Source organism: Pelodiscus sinensis, chromosome 2, assembly GCF_049634645.1.
Source record: "Pelodiscus sinensis isolate JC-2024 chromosome 2, ASM4963464v1, whole genome shotgun sequence".
In the NCBI taxonomy this organism is placed as follows: Eukaryota; Metazoa; Chordata; order Testudines; family Trionychidae; genus Pelodiscus; species Pelodiscus sinensis.
In genome coordinates this window covers 117,639,169-117,664,397 of record NC_134712.1, presented here as the reverse complement: position 1 = coordinate 117,664,397, position 25,229 = coordinate 117,639,169, and the positions used below count along the sequence as shown (strand labels likewise).

Genomic DNA, 25,229 nt, shown 5'->3' with positions numbered 1-25,229 from the left:
CTTACTTTGAAATCTATTTAGAAATAATTGGCTGTTTCAGTAGACACAGACTAGCTATTTTGGGATACTTCCAGTATCCCAAAATAGCTCCCCAGTGTAGATATACTCATACTAATTTCCATATAGTTCATCAACCACACTACAACTCCAAGGAGGCTTCTTAGCAACTTTTTTTTTAAATGTCTTTTCCACATCTTCCTTGTTTCCCACCCTACATCAATCGTGCTTCATCCCCAGCCTCACCTTTATTCTCCCTGTAGTTTCTGGGGTTCTTCACTCCTCTCTCCCTGGAAAGGGAGGGGTTCAGCAGGTCCCTATTCTAGGCTGGGGACAGCTTGTGATGGACCTAGCCGGGTCTGGGCACCACTGAGAGTGTCAGCTCAGGGCAAATTTCTCAAAACCAGGGCTGCTTATAGCCCTCGACTGGAGACCTTTCCCAAACCAGTCACACCGAGTGCTTCAGCTGCCAATCTGGCCAGCAGGAAGCTTCACGAGCAAAACCCTTCAGACACCCCAGTTCTCCCTGTGCCACAATCAACCCCAGGCCTTACACACAGGTGAGAGGTTATAAAACCCAATCTCACCAACTCCGAACAGATCCTCCCGATCCCAAAGAACCAGCTACAGTCCCTGGTCAATTTACATTTTGGATCTTACTAACAAAAGCATGCTGAGCCAATCCTTTAGAATCTAAAATCTAATGATTTATTAATAAAAGAAAGAAAAGGTTGACAATAAGATTGTTAAGGAGAATACATTACATATATCAATCACCAAGTTCTTGATGCAGGTCCTTAGGAGAGATGTTACAAACTGCTAGCTTAAAAGTCTCTGGTGTACATTCTGTATCAGGATGGGTCAGCAATCCTTCCCTGCTTTCTGTGCCTAGCAAGGCTGCATCTGGGAGTAGGAGCAAGATTGAAGACAAGATGGAGATGGCTTCATGGCATTTTATATTCCTACTGTCTCCCAAGCCAGAGCTGGTCACATGATCAAGTGACCTATCTGTGTTTCACATGCAAGTAGCCATTATGCACTGGCTAGTCTGCAGATTTCCAGACACATTCCTCAGGTGTGTCTGAGAGCCATTGTCCATGAAGCAGTGCTAATTAGCACAGCCATTCACTGAACAATCCTTCCTCACAATCCTTCCGCAGGGGGCTGAACAAAGACCCCAACTACCTTACCCATTACAAAGATAGCTTCCCCAATTATCACCTCTAATACCATTAACTCACAGACATCTCCCCTTCCCCACCTCTAATATCATTAACTCACAGGCATTTACCTCCCCCCCCCCCCCCGCATCCTCCTTCTGTTCTGAAATGTGATTTGTCCTTTTCATATGTGTTCATTTTTTTTAACTGTATCCTTTGGTATATATGGTTGTGACTATTTTCTTCCACTATTTGATCTGAGGAAGTGGGTCTGGCCCACGAAAGCTCATCATCTAATAAACCATCTTGTTAGTCTTTAAAGTGCTACATAGTCCTGTATTTTGTTCTTCCTCACAATAGGTAGTCCAGGCCCATTGCTCTCTCCTAGACTGAAAACATTTACAATACAAGAACAGAGCCCATATTCATAACTTAATATACAAACATCATACAAGTATCATGAATAGAATCAGCAGAGCATAAGCTTTCATTTGACTGCTCACATGGCCCTCTTCGTACAGAATTCGGGGCAAATACCACCAGTGGCTGCAACAGTGATCTCGCTGCTCACTTTAAAATAATGTGACACAGCTCTGGGGGGGTTTGATCCCCTGCTGCCCCTTCCCAGACCAGGTTTTTCAGGGAACTAGAGGAGGAGTAGGGGAGCTGTTCCCACTGATCACATGTGGAGCTGCCCTAAGCTTCAGGACTCTTTCTGCTCCTTCATCTTCTTCCCTGTCTCCCTCTGTAAATGGCATCAGCTCCCGCGGAGAGAGGGAAATTAGCACTGCCTGATTCATGAAGCAGTTCTGCTTGGCTGCTCTTCCCTAGTGGCTTTTCCCTGATTTTCCCCCAGGCAAAGCTGATGTTCACCTAGAAGCTGGAGTGTCTCATGATGTTTTCATCAGACTGACTGTCCTCCCAGCTCAATGCTTGTGAGTCAGGGAGTCACTGCCAGAGTTGGAAGTGCTGACATGACTCTTAATTTTCAGCAGCACAAGCAAGGTACAGGGTACACCTTGATGCAAAATATAGGACATTCCCTGTATGTCATTCCCTGCCTCAGCTTCCTCACCACTCTGGTGAGTTCTCTGGGATTTCTGGGCTCCAAGCTCCCTTCCCACCCTCCACTCCACCAGCACATGCCTCTCTTTCTGTTTCAGTTGATGAGGAAGAGCAGGTGCTGAGTCAAGCAGTCAGGTCTTTTAATAACTTCCAGTCCCCACTACTGTGAGAAACCTTGTGGTCAGCCTCAAGTCACTCCCTGAGGAGAGCAAGAGTCTCTGATTGGTTATTGCTCCCCTGGAGTCCTCATTTGAAAAACTGGCTTTAACTAGGCTGTGCCTCCTCTATGCCAGCTATTCTAGCCAGTTGTAGAGAGACATTAAGGCTCATCAAATTCAGATGCACATCCCCACTTGCTTGGCCTACTCATCAGCAAAGGAGGCAGTAGGCCGATATTGCATACTGGTAAGAACCAGCTGCTGGTTCTAGCCCATATGCAGTTGATATTAGAGGGGTACCTCAGAGGTATTCATGCTTAAATTCGACACTTTACACTTAAGTTTGAATAAAGACTCTAATTATCTTACCCATTATAAAGATAGTTTCCACAATTATCACCTCTAATATCATTAGCTCACAGACATTTACCTCCCCCCTATCCCCCTTCTGTTCTGAAATTTGATTTGTCCTTTTCATATGTGTTTATTTTTTGAATTGTATCCTTTGGTATATATGGTTGTGACAATTTTCTTCCACTATTTGATTTGAGGAAGTGGGTCTGGCCCACGAAAGCTCATCACCTAATAAACCATCTTGTTAGTCTTTAAAGTGCTATATAGTCCTGTTTTTTGTTTCAGCTACACCAGACTAACACGGCTACATTTCTTTCAGGTATTTTAAGGATGCTTCCCAAAGCACTGCTATGGTAATGCTTTAATGTCATTGCCCCTTTTGCTCCCCTCCTGTCAGCAGCCTTGCCAGTAGTGTCCGACTCAGCAGCCCTGGCAGTGGCTTACAGATGAGTTACCATGTGCAGGGCCAGACACTTTTCCCAGCCCAACCAGTGTGGAAGGGGAACCCTGGAAGAGAAGGATGGCTCCCTACTGGATTCTGTATTAGTAATCTCTGGCCCCAGCAACTAAACAGAAAAGCCAAGCCATCCTGGACACTCCAAATTAGTGCATACTGTTGGCACTGATGTCCTGGTGCATCCGTTCTTCCATTATAAAATAGGGAGCTCACCTAACAGCAGCATTCTGAAGGTAAATTCCTACACATTGGAGCACTTCTCGATGTTAAGCAAGGTGTGTCACTGAAAAGCTTGCATGAAACCTAATAATTCTGTTGTCAGTGCTGTGTTTGAATACAGCGCATAGATAAAGCAGAGGGCCACATATTTAATGCAGAAATGTTAATATAGTGGCTCATTTATTTAGCACTTTCCATCCTCGGCACTAAAGGAGGCAGCAGCACTATGGAAAAGTGTGATTATTTAATTAGACCACTCTTAATGTTCCTTTGATATAGCTTTGTGTACACAAATTCATAGGTATTTTTAGAAAACGGAACCCCCCCCCATTCAAAAAACACCCCTATGCCCAGAAATTCTACCCTGTGGCACCATACTGACTGCCATCTCATTCACTGCCCAAACTACAACTCCAAGGAGGCGCTTCAGGAGACATTTTGAATAAGAGTTTTTCAGTTTATAGCTGAAAACCAAAATATTTTTTGGCTTTTTATTTTTTTCGAGGCAAAGCTGATGTTTTTGGTAAAAACTTAGTGAACGACACAGCCCTCTAGGTATATGCAAGTGGCGTTGGCATCCTGGCCACTGCTAAACCCCCAGCCCAAGTACACCCTTTCTACTCCTCTCTCCCTGGAAAGGGGGGTTGCAGCAGGTCCCCCCTTTTCCCTTGAGCACAGCAAGTTTCAGGGAAATAACTTTCCAGTGCAGACAAGTGCCTAGCTTTGGGAGCTAAACCTCTCATCAAGGTGGTTTTCCTAAAGTGCTGGGACAGCTCTCTCCCAGTGCCAGTGCCACAACCACCCTGCCATGTTACAGCACTGCAAGAGTAGACAAAGCCTTATAGGTGGGTGGGACCTGGGGGGGGGGGGGAGGGAAGGGGGAAGCTCTGGAGACTTTTCATTCCTTGCTGCCCCTTCCAGGCCAGGTGCTGCAAGGACAAAGGGGAGAAGCAGGGGAGCCGTCCTCATTGTTCACAGATGATGGGGAGCTACCCCAAGCTGTAGGACTCTTTCTGTACCCTCCTTTTCTTCCCCTTCTCACCTCTCTGAGAATGGCATCAATTCCTGAGGAGAGAGGGAGGGGAGCTCTGCCTGATTCAGGAAGCAGCTTAGCTTGGCTCCTCTTCCCTAGAGGGGAAAACAGTCTGGCTGCTTCCCTCTCAGTCAGAACTGACGTTCACCAGGAATCTGGGGGTGTTTCAGGTTACTGCCATAGTGGCTGCAAACTCAGCCCAACTGTTGTGAGTTAAGGAGTTACTGCGAGAGCTGGCAGTGCTGCCATCACATTTACTTTTCAACAACACAGCAGAGGTACTCTGTACACCTCCATGCAAAATACAGGACACCTGGATGTCATTCACTGCCTCAGCTTCCTCACCATTCTAGAAAGCTCTTTGGGATTGCTGGGCTCCAAGTCCCGACTCCCACATGTCACTCCACCAGCAAAGGCCGCTCTTTCTGCTCTAGCTGGTGAGGGAGAGCAGGCACCGCTCCAAGCAGTCCTGGTCTTTTCATAGCTCCCAGTTCCCTCTATCCTGGTAAATCTTGTGGTCAGTCTCAGGAGATCAAGATCCTACATCATAGGGTCTGGTGTTAGACACCACCCATTTGGAGTCCTGACTTGAAAAACTCGTTCTAAGTGAGGTGTGCTTCCTTCAGCCCCATTGTTCTGACTAGTTGTAATCATTTTGTAGGATCATCAAATTTAGAGGCACACGCCTCTTCTTATCACAATTAATATGGTGAAAGAAGTATAGCAAGACATCCATAAAACAGTGCCAAAGTTACCTTGCCTCCAGTTGGAACAAACAAAGGATGAGTCTCGGCATGACTTGGTAACACAAAGTATCCATTCTTTCAGAGAAAAGTAGCACAACTCCAATAACCTTCTCTCAGGATTTCAAAAAAACCCATTTAGCCTCTGTTTCCTTCAGGGAAGAGATATGGGTAAAGTTCAAACAATATTTAATAAAGTCTCCAATTCCTTCTTTCTTCACAGAAAAAGGGAGAGCTGGATTAAGTCTTCTGGGGGCCCAGGGCTAATAGCTTTTGTGGGGCCCCTAGGGTCTGGGATGAGGCCAAAAATAAGGAGATCTGTGTGCAGCAGTGGGTTGAGGCAGGAGGATGAGTGCGGGAGGGGATGAGGTCTCCTACTGGAGGTGCGAGCTCTGGGGTAGAGCTGGGGATGAGGCATTGGTGGTCAGAGCCAGTCTTATGGGCGGGCGAGGTGGATGGTTGCCTGGGGCTGCCATTTTCAAGGGGCCACCGACAGAGCCGGTCTTCGGCCTGGCCTTCTGAGTCTGGTATTTTTTTGAAACCATCTGGAAACCCTATGGATGCCTGGGGCCGCCAATTGGTTAGGACTGGCCCTGTTTGTGGTGCAAGGGTTGCTGGATTTGAGTTACTTCTCTCTGAAAGAATGGAGGTGCCAGGTATTTTGTTTTCCCAGGCCACTCAAGGACTGCAGTCTAGGGATCTGGAATGCAGAAGGGGCTCAGAATAGGAGGCTTTTTTTGGGAGTGGGGAGGTTTTGGGCAGGAGTTTGGTTGTGGGAGGGGGCTCAGGGTTGGGATGTGAAGGCTGGGAGGGAGTTAGAGTATGGGAGCTGGGGCAGAGAGCTAGGGTATGGGTGGTTACCCAGGGCAGCTTCTGTTTGGTTGGGAAGTGGGGGTGGGAAACAAGTGGTTCTGAGTGGCCTGTGCTCGCTTCCAGGCATCACCCCTGCTATTCCCATTGGCTGGGAATTGTGACCAATTGGAACTATGGCGGGGGGGCAGAACTTGCAGGTGAGGGCAGTGCCAGGACAGAACTTCCCGGTGTGGTCCTCGTCACAGCAGGAGAAGAGGGGGGGAATGGCAGTGTGTGGAGTCACATCCTTCCCCTGCCAGGCAGTGCTGGCACAGAATACAGCACACAGAGGCTTTAGGTGTTGCAGCCCAGGGCTCTGGGCATGGCAGGGGGGAGGCATGTAAAATGTTTGGGAAGCACTGAGCTTGATGATCATAATGGTTCCTTGTGGCCTTAAACAGATACTGTACATTTATTATCCAATCCCATGTCTTGGCAGATCTCTCAGCCACAAAATTAAACACAGCTAGGTTGTCCTACCTCTCCTCTGGAATTATTTATGCAACTGGTGAGTGTACAATGACTAAGGTCCCAATCCTACAAAAACTTAAACATACATTTAACTTTATTCATTTGAATTCAATGGGCCTTCGCCGGTGAATAGTTAAGCACATTCCCCTTTCCCTGGCTACACTCTGTTTATTAGTCAAGGCTACTGCAGCTCTATGGCAGTGGAGGAGAATTCCAAGAGGGAATATACCAGATTTAGGACAGCTTTGTGTTGGAGGATCAGTATTGTATGAGAATGGTAATTATATTTCATGACCAATGTTCCCTATAACTTTTCCATCCATGTGCAGAATACATTTTATGTGCACTGAAGCATATGCAGATGTGTACCACCAGTTGAAACACATGCTACTGGCTGTGGGCACACTGCTAATCAGCTGATGGCATTTGAATAGTTCCTGGATGGTTGCTCAAGCTCACAGCTCACAAGGAACACTGTTTATGACTAACAAAATTATTCTGTAGTTAGCAGTGTAATTAGTTGTGAAAGTTACCTTTAAGCAATCGTACAGCTAATAATTTCAACAGATGATAATGCCAGTGGGTGTTACAGATACTTTAAATCCCAACCCCTCCAGCAACCAGCTAGCAAGTTTCAAACATCCTCTCTCAAACCAGGTAGGATTCCTTTTATTTACGTTTACTGTTCAAGTTATTGTTATAATTTTGAAGGGAATTTTTAAAAAGTCCTTTTGCTATACCCAGTCCATTTTACGATTGCACAGATTATTCCAGCTGTCAAGAATGTTACATCCCTATAGGATCATGTGCTAAAGGTGCAATACTGTGATCCTGCCTCTGCTGTTATGTTCTGGGCTCACCGTGGGAAAGGCATTTTGACAAAAATTTTAGATGTGTGCCTAAAACTAGTAATTTAAACCTAGATTTAGGTACCTAAATAAGCAGCCTGATTCTCAGAAGGGCTGATCCCCACAGATATTGTTGATTTTTTATAGTAAATTATAATGTATTTATATAAGTGTATAAGCAAAATTTGTCTTGCAGAGCTTACATAAAATGTTTTAAGTGCCATTGCTTTTCAGAGCATAACACTCTTGTGAAATGTATAACTTGCCAGCTTTTATAAAGCTACGTCTTCATTGTGAGTTCTTCCGGCAGAAAATATGCTAATGAGGGACTCAATTGCATGAGTCGCAATCTCATTTGCATATTTTCTGCAGATCCGTTTTTGTGATAGGCGGGATTTTTGTGCAAAAAGAAGTAGTGTGGACATTTTCTTTTTGTGCAAAAACCCCTTTTGCCACAAGATCGGTATACCTACTTTTGGGGGGTATCAGGAGCTTGCGGAAAAAGGATTTTTAGCACAAAAAGAAAATGTCCACACTGCTTGTTTTTGTGCAAAAACCCCTTGTACAAAAAGAAATGGCAGAAAATATGCTAATGAGATTGTGACTCATTCCAATGAGTCCCTCATTAGCATATTTTCTGCCAGAAGAACTCGCAGTGAAAACGTAGCCATTAATCAATGATTAGGAAAAGAAATTCTCAACAATCTTCTTACTTTTCCATAACAAAGCATTTTTTATTAAAAAATAACACCCACATTGTTCTTTTCAAGCTTAGTCATCAGTAAATCTGTGCATATTTTTAAAAAGGATCTGAGATGGAAATGGAATATTTAAGTAAGAAAATCATAGAAATGAAGGACTGAAAGGAACCTGGACAGGTCATCTAGAGCAGTGTTTCTCAGCCAGTGGTACGAATACTCTTAGGGGTACACACAAGAAGTCTGGGGAGGTATGTCAACACAACTGAAATTTGGAGAAAACTGAATTTTTGTTTTAAGTTTTAAAGTTTTATTATTTTTGTACTTTTTAAACACAAAAATTTCATCTCCCGCCCAGCTATGATTAAGTTGTTTAAACAAATGTGTTGCAATGGAAGAAAAAAATTGTGCGTGTCTGAAAACTGTAGGTACTGGGGTACTTATATATGTAAAAAGAAGGGGTACTTTATTTTAAAAAAGGTTGAGAAACACTGACCTAATCCAGTCTCCTGAACCAAAGCAGGAATATGCAATATCTAGCTCATCCCTGACAGGTGTTTTTCTAAACTGTTATTAAAATCTTTCAGTGAAGAGGTGTCAGTTCATGGTCTGTTCTTCCTTGCATTTTCCTGTAGGGTATGTTTAGACTACATGGCTCTGTCAACGGAGCCATGCAAACTAGTTTACCCTGCATAAGCAAAGAAGCGGGGATTTAAATAATCCCTACTTTATTAAAATAAACATGGCCGCTGCGCTGTGCTGACTATCAGCTGATCCGGCACAGCGCAGCAGTCTAAACTCGGATCGGTCGGCTGGGGAAGCCTTTGCCGACCGATCCTTTATTCCTTATGAAACGGGGTTTACAGAATCTGTCGGCAAAGGCTTCCCCAGCCAACAGATCTGCGTCTAGACTGCCGCGCTATGCCAGATCAGCTGATCGTCGGCACAGCGCAGCGGCCATGTTCATTTTAATGAAGCGGGGATTATTTAAATCCCCGCTTCTTTGCCTATGCCGGGTAAACTAGTTTACATGGCTCTGTCGACGGAGCCATGTAGTCTAGACATACCCATAATGCTGGAGGAAACTTTTCTAGATCTGGGTCTTTGTATTAATTTGTGAAAGTCTTGGAATACCTAACCGGGAAGAAATCAAGGGTGGTCCTTTTCAGAGTTAACAGAGATGGATTAGATTAGAGTCTTTCCATGAGTCAATCCTAATTGTGAAATGTATTGCAAGACATAGATGCTCTCACATCTTACAAGTGTATATTTCTTTTATAATATAAGAAGCTGAATCAGTGACATTACATATTAATATTACATATTAATACAATTATTTTCTCCCCATTGTCTGCTGTTGTTACCTAGATAGCAAATTAGGCTCTCATTTACACTTGTGTTTTTACACTTGTGAATTAACTCCTCTGAAGTTACTCTTGATATATTTGGGTACAAAAGACAGCTCAATGTGGCCCTAATCACATACTACAGAAAACAGAACAAACTCTCTTAGGATACCTGATTTTTAGCTCATACTGTTGTAAATCACGAGTAATTCCCTGAAATCAGATGAGGAGATACATCTGCATGCATCACACTCAAAGAAACTGTGCTGGTAGAAGATTTTTACTCCTTGCAGTGTTGAACATTAGGCAAGAAAAGGATAGTCTCAATTTTCTGAGTGGGAAACTAGACATGAAGCTGCATTTTCAATGAGAATGTCCCCCCCAAAAGTCTGTATCCCATTTGTCCCAAATCTTATAGGTGAGAAACTCAATTATTATCCCCACTTATATTTACATTTGTGTATAACTAGCTAGAAAGATATTGAAAACATCTGATGCAGTAAGAGGTTGAGAAAAGAGATTGTTGAACTCTATTGATCTGGGCTTTTTTCCCCCTTAGGCAGTGTCTCATTTTTCACAATGAACTCCATCAGTGAAGCAACTACCAAATTTTGCCTTGACTTCTTCACAAAAGTGAACAAAGATTTGTCATCTGAAAATATCATCTTTTCTCCTGCAAGTATCTCAATGGCCATAGGCATGGTCCTTCTTGGAGCCAAAGGTAATACTGCCACGCAGATAGAAAAGGTAGGCAACAATCATGATACCATCTATGTTTTTTTGTTAATCTCTAAGGCATTGCAAGACTATTTGTTGTTGTTTTTTAAGTTTTTCCAGTTACAGACTAACACAGCTATTCCTCTGAATCATTTGTTTTATTCATTCATATTTGTGCAGCAATGGCAGACTATTCCCATGTGCAATGTCACCTAATCTCCTGAAGGCTTTTCTTTGAACTCAGGGTGTTTTTCTTCTCAATGGCTAATATAGCCTGCACAAGTAGCAAATGCACTTTTATACCAAATGGAATTGAACTTTATGTAGTTGAAAAGGTGTCTTGAAGGATGCAGGCTGGGAACTTTATTGTAAACTGGAAATAACATTTCTAGCCCAAGAGCAAGAGGGTTTTCCCCTCTGATCCCGATCCCGCAAGCCATAACTAGGGTATTGTATCCAGTTCTGGACACTACATTTCAGGAAAGATGTGGGCAAATTGGAGAAAGTCCAGCAAAGTGCAATGAAAATAACTAAACGTGTAGAATGACCAATGAGGGAAAATGGAAAAAACTGCATTTGTTTAGTCTGGAAAAGAGAAGACTGAGGCTATGTCTACACTGCGAATTTTTGCAGCACTAAATATGCTAATGAGGAACTCATTTGCATGAGTTGCAATCTCATTTGCATATTTTCTTCCGTTTCTTTTTGCACAAGGGAGTTTTGCACAAAAGAAACAGAGTGGCCGTTTCCTTTTTTCACAAATCCCCTGATCTTGTGGAAAAAGGGGGTTTGTGCAAAAACCCCTTGAGCAAAAAACCCCTTGCGCAAAAAGAAATGGCAGGAAATATGCAAATGAGATTATGACCCATGCAAATGAGTTCCTCATTAGCATATTTAGTGCTGCAAAAACTCACAGTGTAGATGTAGCCTGAGAGGGGATGTGATAACAGCTTTCAAGTACTTAAAAGGCTGTAACAAGGAGGAGGAAAAAAATATATTCTCCTTAACCTCTGATGATAGGACAATGGGTTTATATTGAAATAAGGGAGGTTTGGGTAGGACATTAGGAAAAACTTCCTAACTGTCATGGGGTACGTCTACACTACAACGTTAATTCGAACTAACTTAGTTCGAATTAGTTAATTCGAACTAAGCTAATTCGAACTAATGGATCTAGACTAAAAAACTAGTTCGAATTAGCGTTTTGCTAATTCGAACTAGCATGTCCACACAGAGTGGACCCTGAACCGGGGTTAAGGATGGCCGGAAGCAGTGCCGGCAGGGCATCAGAGGAGGACTTAGAGCGTGGAGATGCTGTCTCAGGCTAGCCGAGGGCTGCGCTTAAAGGGTCCCGACCCCCACCCCGGACAGACAGTTCTCAGGGGTGCCCCGCCTGCAAAGCAGTCCTGGCTTGGAGTGCCCGGAGTACCCACACTGGGCACATCACAGCACTCGGCCATCAGACCAGCTGCACTTGCCGCAGGCTGCCATCTGGGGAGAGGGGGCAATCGAGGGGCTGCAGGAGAGCTTCCACCCCCAGAAGCCCGCAAAGCCAGCCCAGTCACCCCATCGGGGGCTCGTACCCCATTCCTCCCTCACCTCCTTCCACTTACCCTTCCCTAGCCCCTCTTCTTGATGTACAAAATAAAGGACAATTGTGTTCAAAAATGGAATCTGTCTTTATTGAACAAAACTGGGGGAGACTGGGAAAAGGAGGTGGGAGGGGGAAGAGAGAGGCTGGGAGAGGGGAGGGCAACTACAATGATCAGGGGTTGGGAACAGGTCCCATATGAAGAGAGGCTAAAGAGACTGGGACTTCTCAGCTTAGAAAAGAGGAGACGGAGGGGGGACAGGATAGAGGTCTCTAAAAGCAGGAGTGGGGTGGAGAGGGTGCATACAGAAAAGTTCTTCATTAGTTCCCATAAAGAAGGACTAGAGGACACCAAAGGAAAGGAATGGGTAGCAGGCTTCAAAGTAGTAACAGAAAGTTGTTCTTCACAAAGCAAAGAGTCAACCTGTGGAACTCCTTGCTGCAGGAGGCTGTGAAGGCTACAACTAGAACAGAGTTTAAAGGGAAGTGAGATCAAGTCATGGAGGTTGAGTCCATAGAGTGCTATTAGCCAGGGGGTAGGTGTGGTGTCCCTGCCCAAGGTTTGTGGAAGGCTGGAGAGGGATGGCACGAGACATATGGCTTGGTCACTGTCTTCGGTCCATCCCCTCCAGGGTCCCTAGGGTTGGCTGCTGTCGGCAGACAGGCTACGGGGCTAGATGGACCTTTGGTCTGACCCAGGACGGCCATTGTAAGCTCAGGGCTCAGGGTCAGGGGTCTCAGTGGGCCCCCTTGATTTTCATGCACACCTGCTCCTGGGTGCCCAGGCTGGCAGCTCTCCTGCCTTAGCCGGCCACCTTCCTGTGCCTAGTGCGGAGGTCGTGGGCGAGGTCCACGATGTCCGCACTAGCCCAGGCGGGTGCCCACCTCTTGCGGTCCCGGGCAAGCTCCCGGGAGCCGCCAGCCTGGTCCCGGGAAGAGGGGGAGGGCTGGGGGGCATCGGGTGGGCGGCTTGAGCTGTGCCAGGTGCAGGGTCTGCTAGCTGGGTGCTGGCAGGCTTGCACCTGGCAGGGGCACCGTAGCCAGCCCGTGCCCCTTTAACGGGTCCGGGGCCGGGAGGGGGGCAGATGAGTTTCCCTGGTGTTGGCCAGAGTGGCCACCAGGGAAACCTGGGGAGGGCTAGCCTCCCACTAGTTCAAATTAATGGTCTACACAGCCCTTAATTCGAACTAGTAAGTTCGAACTAGGCTTAATCCTCGTAAAATGAGGATTACCTAGTTCGAACTAAGCCCTCCGTTAGTTCGAATTAAGTTCGAACTAGCGGAGCGCTAGTGTAGCGCCTATGAAAGTTAGTTCGAACTAACGTCCGTTAGTTCGAACTAACTTTGTAGTGTAGACATACCCATGGTGGTTAAGCACTGGAATAAATTGCCTAGGGAGTCTGAGGGATCTCTATCACTATAGATATTTAAGAGCAGGTTAGATAGACATCTCTCAGGAGTGATATAGATGGTGCTTGGTCCCGCTGTGTGGGCAGGAGACAGGACTTGATGACCTCCTGACGTCCCTTCTAGTTTTAGTAGTCTATGCATGCAGAATTCTACTGCTGTTATTGCCCTATTGCAGCAAGTGTAAATAAAAGTCTAAAACACTGAAATGGGAAGTGATTTCCATAATGTTAGAATTATAGCTCTGCCTTCTAGTGATTTTAAGCGGTATTCACCAAATGGTTTGCCGATTCTGATGTTAATGAATGGACTGGGCATCCAGTAATAAAAGTTGAGAACACCTGTCCTTTCGACTGGAGATTAGCTTCTGGCTTTCAAAAGACAGTAAGCAAAACATAGAATTGAATTTTCAGTGACCAGGTCAGTTTCACACATAGTGTAATGATGGTTGCAATGTTATATTTCCACTGCAGGGGCTTCGCTTTGTTGAATTTGCAGAAAATGAAAAGCCAAGAACAGGAAGCTCCTTGGAAATATCAAGAAATGATGACAGTTCAGAGAGCAGTTGCAGACCTCCTCTTTCTCCCCAGCTGGAGGTATCTTAGAACAACTGTTGGTCTTGGAGATAGTTTGTGGAATTTGAATCCAAATTCAAAAGTGGCATATTTTAAATGTAACATACCACTGTGGGGGGAGGGGGGGAGAGGGAGGGGAAGGGAATCCTGGGATGTGAGTGTTAGAAGGTATAGGGAAAAGAATACAAAAAAGTATACACAATAGCCTAGTGTAAGGTTTAGGATGTTTGAAAATATAGTACAATCATCTGCTTGATTTGTGGATGTAGTAATTGCCAGTGCAGTCACATGTGTTTAGTTCAGTTTGCATCTTGCTGTGTCATTGTACTCCTACCGTGATCATGAGTACATTTGCATGTATAAATTAGACATACAGAAAGCATTTGCTGCTCTGCCACCATTAACATTTTTCATTGTATAACAAAATTCCAAATACTCTATATAAGTAATGAGAACATCCCAAAAGATGGGATTACTTAGCACTTATAACAAGGCTTATAACAATACTTAGCACTTATAACAATACGAATTACTTAGCACTTATAACAAGCCTTTTGCTCCATAGATCTCTAGACAATCAGGAACAAGAACAAGTTGGAGAAGAAAAAGCTAGTTAAGTAATTGAATCTGAGTGGTTGAATAGGGAACAATTAGTTTTTTAAAAATCTGTCGCTCTCAGCCTTCTTTAATCAGAAAGAAACTACAAGAACGTTGTGCTTTTTTAAGGTTCTTGACGATCAGTGTGATATTCCTGGAGGGATTCATTCCCAGTTCCATGACATCATCTCAGAAATCAACAAACCCAGCCCTTCTTATGAGCTAGTTATTGCCAACAGACTGTATGGAGAACAGACATTCCAGTTTCTTCAGGTAAGGTGCACTGAGATGGCCATTAATGGACTGTAACATTGTGGGACCGACAGAGATGTACAACATGAGCTCAGCTCAGGTGAGGTGGTCCAATTTTCTAATGACTGAGATAGGACTTGTATCCATTTATACAAGGGGTGGAGTTGATCCCATAGACCAGTGGTCTCCAACCTTTTTACACCCAAGATCACTTTTTAAATCTCAGAACAGGAGAAGATCTACCGCCCCACCCCTTCCTTGAAGCCCCGCCCCTTCCTTGAAGCCCCGCCCTCTCTATTCTCCTCCTGTCCATCACTTGCTATCCCCAGCCCTTACTTACACACTCTGATAAACAGTTCGTTTTTAAATTATGCGATACATAAAATTAAAATCAGGTGTTTATAGTTATGAAATAAATGGTCTGTTTTTTATTCATGCTATTTAAATCTAAAATGAAGCATTTATAATTATACATTTTGTGGGGACAGAGTTCTGTGGCTAGGGGCAGGGGAGAGGGAACAGGGTGCTGGGAGGGCAGAGGACAGGGTTCTGTAGCAGGGGACAGAGTGCCAGTGGGGACAGAGTTCGGGGAGTGGGGACGGGAATGGGGACAGAGTTCTGTAGCTGGGGACAAGGGAGTAGGGACAGCATTCTGTGGCTGGGGAGTGGGGGCTGGGGAGTGGGGTGCCAGTGGAGGCGGGGAGTCCCCTGCATTTCCCTCCTCCCAGGATTCTCCCCTCTCCCCAGGGAAACCAGCCCGTGCCTGCCCCGGGGCCGACCCCATGCGGCGCAGGGAAGCCCCGAACATGCCTGCCCTGAGGCCAACCCCCCCACCCGCACAGGGAAACCCCGTGTGTGCCTGCCCCAGGGCCAACTGCCTCCCCCCCGGCGCAGGGAAGCCCTGCGCGCACTTGTCCCGGCGCTAACCCCCCCCCGCGCAGGGAAGCCCCACGTGCACGCCTGCCCCGGGGCCAACCCCCCCCACACGCGTGCGCTGGGAAACCCCCTGCGTGCCTCCCGCGGGGCTGACTCACCCCTCCTTGAGGTAAGTAGTGGGGCTTCTCGGGGGTGGGAGGGAAATGGGGGCGGGGCAGACAGGACGCCTCACGAGCGACTGGTCATGGCCTCGCGAACGACCAGTAGCTCGCAATCGACCTATGGTGGCCACGGCCATAGAGGTACCAGTTTGTAGGGAAAAACAACCAGTCATCTTAAAATCAATTCATCTTATTCTGGAATGGAATGTTTTAGTTAATTTTAAAGCCCATGGCTATGTCTACACTGCAGGCTTCTTGCACAAGAACTGTTTTACGCAAGAGTTCTTGCGCAAGAGCACGTCCACACTGCCATGTGCTTTTGCGCAAGAGCTTCCATGGCAGTGTGGACTCTCTCTTGCGCAAGAAAGCTCTGGTGGCCATTTTAGGCATAGAGGTTTCTTGTGCAAGAAACCCCTGTTGCCCATCCATACTGCTTTCTTGCGCAAAAGTTCTTATAGAAGAGTGCTTATTCCTTGTGGGGAGAAGAATAACTCTTGCGCAAGAAGCCCTCTGTTCCAACGCTTTACTGTAAATTTACTTGCACAAAAATGCACGTGCAGTGTAAATGCTCCAGAAGTTTTTGCACAAGAACGGTCATTCTTGTGCAAAAAGCCTGCAGCTTAGTCGTAGCTTCAGTGTTTACTAATACTATTTGTATTTTGACAGTACCTACAGGACATGGTTTTATTAGGCTAGAGACTATACAAAAATATAATAAAGAGACAGTGTTATGTAAGCCTGTCTCTCAAATGCTGTTTTATACAGTACATTGTTACCTATGTTTTTCTTCAGCTTTTCAACTATTACTTTAATATATCAAAAACAATGGGCTTAAATTGCAGGACAAGAAGCAATTGGTTTAAATTGCCTCCCTGCCCCAGTCCTATCTTTTGGAACTGAAGTTGAGGCCTCATTGGCAAGGCAGATCTATACTTTGTGCATTCCTAGGCACATATCTTCCGTGCTTCCTCTTTCTCCAGCTGACCTTCATGTTACATAGTTTTAGAGAAGTACAGTGTGCTGAGGCATGTGCCTACTGTGCATAATGGGAAATCCAGAACTAATAGTTGGGCTCTCCTGGCTTTTCAGTACATGCAGTTATGGGTGACTCTGATCCCTCTTGAATGTCCACATGCACTTGGACACAGGTCTGAGTCTCTGTGGTTCCAGTTTCCACAGTCAGGGTTCCATTCACTTCTGGACTGGAGTTGGCACAAAACTTCCTTTCTCTCCGGCAGTCATCCCAGACTGAACTGGGGTGCTCCCTTTTCTGCTAGTGCTGCATCAGGAACATGCCTTGTAGGGATGTGGGAGCATGGCTTCCTCAGCCAGCAGGGAGGAGCCAATGCTTCCCCTTCCAGGATGGGGTGACTTCACCCATCACAGTCTCTTTTATGCAAACACTCCAAACCTATGAAACCCTTTATTACACACCACCAGTTCATTCTGCTAGTCCCCCCTATCTCTAGGATATACAAAAATAGTTTTGCATTGCTGTGGAACTAGAAAACAGGCACATTTTATGTTATTTAGCACACACTCTTTTCTGATATATTGTTCTGACATTATCTCTTCTTGTACAGAAATACCTATCCTGCCTGGAAAAGTTATACCAGGCTACATTGAAATCAGTTGATTTTCAACATGCTGTAGAGGAAACCAGAATACAGATAAATGAGTGGGTTGAAACCTTTACAAAGGGTAAGGACAAGTCAGCTACTGACTGCTATTTCTTGATATTTAATCAAAAACTGTGAGGTGTTTAAAATTTACAAGGTGCCTAAAAGCTTGGAGGAGAAAATGTTTCTCCATGACTTGAACGTGCCCAGTATAGAGTTATAGCAGCAGCTCTCCATGATCTGACCACTTGCGTGACATAGAACTTTCAACCTCTCAGGGATCTCAGTCTTACATATGTCTTGAAGTGTCTAGTCTTACACCCACATACATAAATGCCCTGTATATCTCTTACTACATCAGACACATGGTACTAGAGCTACTAATATGCCAAACCAGTAGTTCCCAACCGCTGGTCCACAGACTGGTGGCGGGCCCCAAATCCTTGCCTGCCAGGCTGCTGCTGCCAGACAGCATTCCCTCTAAGGTGTGCACTTGTGTGGGGTGCACCAAGAATTTGAGGCCCAGGAGCATGGGCAGCCACCATGCAGCCTTGGCCCAAGTTTCAGCCCTTTTCCAATGTTGGAGCTGCAGGCCACATGGGTGTGGAGCAGCTGTTCAGAGACTGTTTGGTGGGTGGCAAGCTGTTGCTCCAGTGGCCCCAATGGAGCCGTGTGGCGGGTGGCCCATGACTGCTCCAGCTGCCCCAGCCAGGGCAAAGGGTGCTGGGCGGGACGGCAGCATAGTGCCAGGTGCCCTGGGCCAGGCAGGGCTGGGCTAGGCCCTGTTGCTAGGCCCTGTTCCTAGGTGGGAGCAGGAGCAGGCCACAGATACCTGAGCACCTGAGCAGCCTTCTCCCCTCACAATGAAGTCAACTTTCTGCCACCCATCAGGATCTGCCCCTAGGGTTATCAGGTGGCTTAAAAAAATACCAGACACACTTGATCTCAGATGTGGGAGGAGGGGGGGAGGACCAGCCAAAAAGGGAGTGGGGCTGGCCGGGAGGAGGTGGGGGGGGGGGGGGGGGAACTGGCCAGTGGGAAGCAGGGCTGGCTGGGGCAGGGACTGGGGGAGATCAGGAGGAGAAGGGCAGGAAAACTGGCAGGCGGGAAGCAGGGCTGGTTGGAGGAGATCGAGGTGGGGGTGGAACTGGCTGATGGGAAGCATGGCTGGTTGGAAGGGGGTCGGGGGAGCAGGGCTGGCCAGGAGAGGAGCAGGGGTAGAGAATCAGCCAGTGGGGAGCGGGACTGGCCAGGGCGCACACAGATCCCGGGGCGCTGCCCGTCCCCCCCACGGTCTCGGTGAAGCACAAGCGAGCCCGGCCCCAGTGATTCCCTCTCCCCCCAGGTCCGCCCCCCCCAGCATAGTTGCGTACTGCAGTGTGAGTGTGTCTACCAGCCAGGCAGTACACAACTATGTACTGATACTCCTAATAATAATGAAACTTACCTTAATTAGAAAATACCGGACATTTTATATATCTGGTATTTTCTCAATTTGTTTCCCAGACAGAACCCTCAAATACTGGACTGTCTAGTTCAAAACCGGACACCTGGCAACCCTATCTGCCCCAGGCTGGATGGGAATGGGGTGTCTCCAGCTGAGTCCCAGCTGGGCAGTGACTGCCCACCCCCCAGGACTGGTTCAAGGGAGGCTCCCAGTGGCAACCCGGCCTGGAACATGGGGCGAGTTGGTTGTGGGGGGAAAGGGTAGAGGTGAGGCAGAGGGGCATGCCCCCCTCAGGCAGGGGCACTGACCAGTTGGGCTGAAAGCTCCAGGTAGCCTGGACAAGGCAGCTCCAGCTGCAGTTCTGCACTGAACTGCAAAGAGACCAGGTTGGGTAAAATATCATATAGATCCTCCAGTCCAGCAGTTGGCGAGCCTCGTTCATTGTAATGTTAAAAATAATCCATCCTCTGGGGATAGGGCTGCCTAAAGCCTCATGGCAATTGACAGACATGGATCTCATGACAAGAAAAGTCCCCCTAGAGTCTTTTTAATTTAATTCTTCAAAGGATGCTCTTATTAGTCTTTGCCCTTCATTATTTACATTTGTAAATATGGTGCAGATAGAAGACTAGGTGCTATTTAATACAGAATAATCATAGAAAATATGTTCCTAATATAAATTCTTCCCATTTTTATTATGATTTTGTAATAACTTTTGAGTCTATGTTTTTGTTTTTCTGTAGCAACAATTTTTTCCTTAGGATTATTTGATTTAAAGGCTGACTGACTTTTTGGATTGGTGTCAAAATTTAATTCAGTTTCCTTTGATATAACAATAAGATGTCCACATGGCGGAATGGGGCTCCTCCTAGGGGCAGGGAATTGTGTGACTACAGATACAACGTAAAATAATGCATGACCGCTGAGAATAAACTACCATAACAACTATGCAAATAGATTAATTACCATTATTAAGATGCAAATATTTCTGTGCTGGTCCATGAAAAGTTTTTTAATGAGTTTGATGCTCCGAGGTATAAAAAAGTTTGGAAAACACTGTGCCAAACTAATTTGTCTCCATTTGTTTAAGGTAAAATCAAGGACCTCTTTGCCCAGGGTGCACTTTCTGGTGATACTAAGTTAGTCCTCGTGAATGCCGTGTACTTCAAAGGTCAATGGGCAGAAGAATTTAAGAAAGAAAACACCAAAGAAACACCTTTTCACATTAACGAGGTAACTTACCGAATGACATGTATCACATCATTGCTCCTCTGTTACTTCACAGGCTTGGCAGTCCATGAGGAGCTACTGGGGCACATGGTCTCTTAAATCTAGAACTCCATTATGGTCTAGGGACCAGCTGTGTGATTGGTGAGGAAGCTGTTTCCCTAAAGCTTCTACTAGTAAAGTGCATTGTGCCTGACACAAGTACAATGCCTCACAAAGCAAAGTGGGGCACAGGGGAAGCTGGTGTATAAAATGTTTCAGCATCTGCCTCCCTCTATGGCCTGTCAGCTCTTCTCCTCTCATGAGTGGAAGTGGTGAGGATGTAGTTTTGCTTTCTCCCCTTCTCCTATGGGGTTGCAGATACAGTTGGAATCAGACCCCTTGTGTAGTTTTTTTTTTAAATAAGAAGATACACCATCTCATATAACTGGAACTTGACCTTGAGAAATCATTGAGCCTAGTCCCATGCCCTCACAGCAGGACCAAGTACCATAGCTGACACATTTGCACCCCTAAATGGCCCCTTCAAGGATTGAACACACAACCCCAGGTTTAGCAGGCCAATATTCAAACAGCTGAGCTATCCCCCTCCTATGTAGCATTGCACTCATGTGAGCAAAGCCTGACCGGCCCCTGAACAAGGCTTATGCTAAGGCTGCTTCTTGTACCTTCCCCCACTGCCTATCTAATTTGCAACCATATGTAGCCCCTTACCTTGTTTGCTTTGTATTCAGACCTACAATGAGTTGTTCTGCTGCCAGGCTCACAAATGACACACAGAGAGAAAAATATCCATTTAACCTGTGTTCAGTTTCCACATTGTCACCAGATTCTCTCACCAGACTTATTTCCCGACTCATTTTTTCCCATAACGGCTGACTATTCAAACGGAAGGATTTTAGGTGACATTCTGTCTCTCATCCCTGTGATATTCCATCTGTGTGGTATGGGCAATAAATGTAACATAGCAATAAATGTAACATGGGCAATAAATGTAACAAATGTATACACAATTAAATTTCACCATCTTTCACCAATAGAAGGTCACATTTTAGCACAATGTAGCAAAAATAGGTTGGTAATGCTGCAAGGGACACATTTGTTTAGGGAAAGGAATATTGTTTCCAGTGGACCTTGATTCCATTGCATTGTTTTGTATGTGTCTATTGTTTGTAGGTTTTGTAAATCTCTGGGTTAGTTTGACCTGAGAAGATGCTATTAGACTGACATGTAAATTGAATGAAAAGGTAAAAGAGAGGCTGTAGTTTTAATGCCCTTAGCATGGTGCTCAAGTTGGGCAGCCAAACCCTGAGGCCCTCAGTACCAGTGGCAATTTCTGAAACTGTTGGTCCAAGGAAGTAGCATTTACTCTTCTGGATCGTCTGTGTGTCTTATAATGGATTTGCCTGAGTGCAGGTGCAAGGAGATAATCAGTAATATCTCCGCTTTCAAGGGTCAGAGGAGAAGCAGCATGCTGGAATCTTGCATCCTGGGGATGGGCTTTTGGGGATTTCCCACTTGCCTTCTCCCCCCGTACTTCACATTGGCCTATTTCCCTTGACACAGATCTGGAGAAAAAACCTGTTATGGAGTGTTTGGAGACTGTATATAGTTTTCTTTGGAAGGTGTTTATCTGGCCCTGAACAACTACTGCAACATTTGGGTTCAAGTGAAGACATAATACAAGTGTAACCTCTCTGCCAGGTAGAACCAGCAACAGCCAGGACATGGTTCAACATCTAAGGGGCTCCTCTCCATCTATCCAACACAGAACTTGGAAATTCACACAACACACCTGAGCACCACTTACAAGCAAAAAGTCCGAGTGCAGAAAAAGAAAGTTTTAATAAAAAGGGAGGGAAGAAATGTGGTATTAATGTGAGAAAACACCACACACAGAGTTCAAAACCAAAACCATGAGAAACAGTCCCACCCCCATGTACATTGGGCTATGTCTTACCTGTCACCGCTCTGCTGGCCGTTCATTACACCTCTCCACTGCCACCCTGCTGGCTGATCAATACACCCCTCCATCTCCTGCTGGCTTGTGGTGGATTTGTCTCTGGGCCAAACCTAGTGATTTCTGCTCTCAGTGATTTCAGCTCTTGGCCCAAAGCACAGTCCAGCCATAAGGGATTCCAGCATCCAGGTTGATTACAATGAGCAAAACACTATTCCATCAGCTGAATATGTAACACACCTAAGTGAAGCAGGGTCAAATTGTATTTACATAAATGCACCCAGGGTTTCTCTCCCATTCTAGCTAGCTGTAATAGAAATATTCATTCAGACCCTGCTTACATCAGGAAAAATGTTTAAATACAACAGGATTTGTTGTATTTGTCTCATTCATTACTTGTTGTCATTGCTTTCAGACGACAAGCAAGCCTGTGCAGATGATGAACCACAGAGGCGAGTACAATATAGCTACAATAAAGGAGTATGATTGCCAGGTGCTTGAACTTCCATACAAGGGTTGTGAGCTGAGTATGTATATACTGCTGCCAAAAGACCACGCGGGTTTAACAAAGGTAAAGTTACCTATGATGACAGGATAACCTTTAACTAGAATATGAATGGGGAAATGTCTTATGTATCTCTGAGCACCTGGGCAGACAGAATAGAGAAAAATTACCTCTTTCCTCCTTGATGCAGTGTATACAGTGTTGAATAGTAGATCTGAAGGCAGGCTGCTTGTGTTGTTCTGTTCTGATTTTTCAGAAAACAAACAGGTAGCCTTTTTATGCTAAAAATAGGGCACAGTGACAATGTAATCAATACCTAATAGCTACATGTTCTGTATTTTCACCATTTTGAAACAGTTTATACTCACACAGACAAGTCTAAAAAGAATAAATAATAAATACAATATAAGTAGGACATTGGCAGATCCACAGAGCCAATAATGTATCTGCTACATATTGCTGCCAAGCTTAGCATCCGATCCAACTCCCTGACCCTTTGCCTACACAATTCAGTTGCAAAACAGCCACTGACTCCATTGACTCCCTTTACTTTAATGGTAGAGGTCTAAACATTGAAGCTAAAAGTTGACTTTCACTGGTGACCCAGCCTTGTGGTCATTATATTTACATTAATAGAACCTACCTTCCTTTCTTTCTTTCCTTCCTTCCTACCTTCCACTGGACAAACTCTTATTTGGAAATCTTTAGGGTGCAGCTACAGGGAAATCAAAGCCCTAAGGACTGAGGAGCAAAAAATTGCTGTGTAGACACTGAGGCTAAGTTGGAGACTGAGCTTTAGGACCCAGTGAGTGTGGAGCGTCCCAGGGCTTGGGCTTCAGCCTGACCCTGAATATCCACTCAACAATTTTTTCAGCACTGGAGCCCGAGTCCCATGAGCCTGAGTCAGCTGATGTGACCAGCTGCGGGGTTTGTATCCATTTGTAGATGTGGAAGAAAACATCGTCCTCACTCCACGTTTGCAAGCAACAAGTAGCCGGAGGCAGTTTTATTACGAGCTGCAGCAAGGGAAAAACTGATTTGGATGGGGGGAAGCCCCCGCTCCCCAAGGCAGATCTTCGAATACAAGCAATTATGAGGCAGTTTATATACTGTCCATTAGATATAATAACATTAAACAATTAGTCTCCTTCCCATTACAAACATCAATGGCTGACAGTTATTTTAGTTCCACCCTGATGCTCCTTATCTCAAGGCCTCTGTCAGAGTCAGCATTCTATCCTTATCTCCGTATGGAGGCAAGAGGCGAAGGCAGCGTCTTATTACAGCGCTCGTGTTGTCAGGCCACAGACTTAGCCTGACTCTTGCTAACAAACCTGAATCCCTGATCCTCCACGTAGACATCGTCTTAGAGAACTACATGCTACTGACCCCAATAGCATTTAAGAGTCATGCTTCCATGTAAATGAAAGTCACTTTTCCCACCTGCTCACAAAGTTCAATGTCTTGTTGATTTTGATGCATACATAACTGCATGATTCTGATGCCCTTGTATCTTTATGTCTGTAGCTGGAGAAGGAACTTACCAATGAGAAATTAACAACTTGGATCAATGCCAATTATATGAATAAAGATGATGTGGAAGTGTCTCTTCCTCAGTTCAAAATCCAGACAGACATTTCTCTGAATGCCTATTTAGAAGCTTTAGGAATGACCGACATGTTTTGCCCGGAATCAGATTTGTCTGGAATATCAGAAGCTAGTGACCTGTTTCTCAATGCAGCTGTCCATAAGGCTTTTATAGAGGTCAATGAAGAGGGCACTGTGGCAGCAGCTGCAACTGGAATTAGCGTAGGTGTAACCTCAATCAAAACACCTGTAACGTTTTTGGCTGATCACCCTTTCCTCTTCTTTATCAGACACCACAACACCCAATGCATTCTCTTCTATGGTAGAGTCTCTTCCCCTGAATCTATCTAATTAACATGACATTCTGGACCCCGGAACCATGATATGGAAAATGCAATGGAAATGTTTATTTTCTTTATTTTTCTCTTCTCCTTCTACTGTCTCATACTAGTGATTCCATAGTTCTAGGCAAGTCTGAAATAAGAGTCAGTGTGGCACTGGTCATCAATATTGTGAAATATATGTCAGGATACTGTGCAAAAAGTGTAGTGTATGTTTACTGAATATATGCTTTCAAAGTCTGTTTCTGGCAGGTGGTCACCAACAAAGTAAAGAAATGGGAAAAGAAATTTTTGGTCAGACAAGAGATGCTAAGACATCTATTTTGTACAAACTGCCATTCACATTCAGTCTCCTATCACCAGTCTGAACTGAATGCAAATGAAGGATTGTTAATTCAGAAAGTAATTAATAGGAAGAAAACAGCAAAGAGGGAGAACCTTATCCTGAGGTGCTCTTAAAAGGTTTGTTCTACTATGTTTGAGGGGGAAAGAAGGCACCCACACATCCCTCACTTAGGAAGCAAATGGATAGCAGGGTTGCTTCATGAAACTGGGATCCCAGGCAGGCTTGCGTGGCATGAGATAAGCTTCTTTGCCAGGAGGTCAACTGTTAGTTAAGTTTAGCTAGTCTATAGAAAAAGCTTGCTTTTGCTTCATATGTAGCCATTTTATTTCAATAGTCTTGCTTGCTGTTACTGGATGCTCTTGTCCTTGATAATAAATGTGTTCTTGTTTTCATTATCAACACTTCTAAGTGCTGTGCTGTGAAATAAAGGGATGATCATGAGATGGTGTGTGCTTTTTGTTTGGCAACAGCAAGCTGAGTGCTGAATGGATCAGGGCCAGACACAGCATGGAGTGTTCTGAGCTCTTGAGAGTTAATGTGGGTCTAACACTTGGCTATGTCTAGACTGCCCCCTCTTGTGCAAAAAAAATGCAAATCAGGCAAAGTAGTGAATATCGCTGT

At 45.1% G+C, this 25,229-nt stretch overlaps 1 protein-coding gene across 2 annotated transcripts; it reads left to right on the top strand.

Moving 5' to 3' along the window:
• The first annotated feature begins 7,014 nt into the window (after positions 1-7,014).
• Positions 7,015-25,049, top strand: LOC102447581 (serpin B4-like). Of its 2 annotated transcripts, none has more exons than XM_006122896.3 (8): positions 7,015-7,166; positions 9,961-10,148; positions 13,589-13,711; positions 14,417-14,560; positions 17,160-17,277; positions 19,733-19,875; positions 22,245-22,400; positions 23,862-25,049. In XM_006122896.3, the coding sequence occupies exons 2-8, from the start codon at positions 9,981-9,983 to the stop codon at positions 24,270-24,272; spliced, it is 1,263 nt and encodes a 420-aa protein (XP_006122958.2). In that variant the 5' UTR covers positions 7,015-7,166; positions 9,961-9,980; the 3' UTR covers positions 24,273-25,049. The 2 variants fall into 2 exon arrangements, with proteins under 2 accessions (XP_006122958.2, XP_075777474.1); XM_075921359.1 differs by lacking the exon at positions 7,015-7,166 and adding an exon at positions 8,166-8,306.
• Positions 25,050-25,229: the final 180 nt, after the last annotated feature.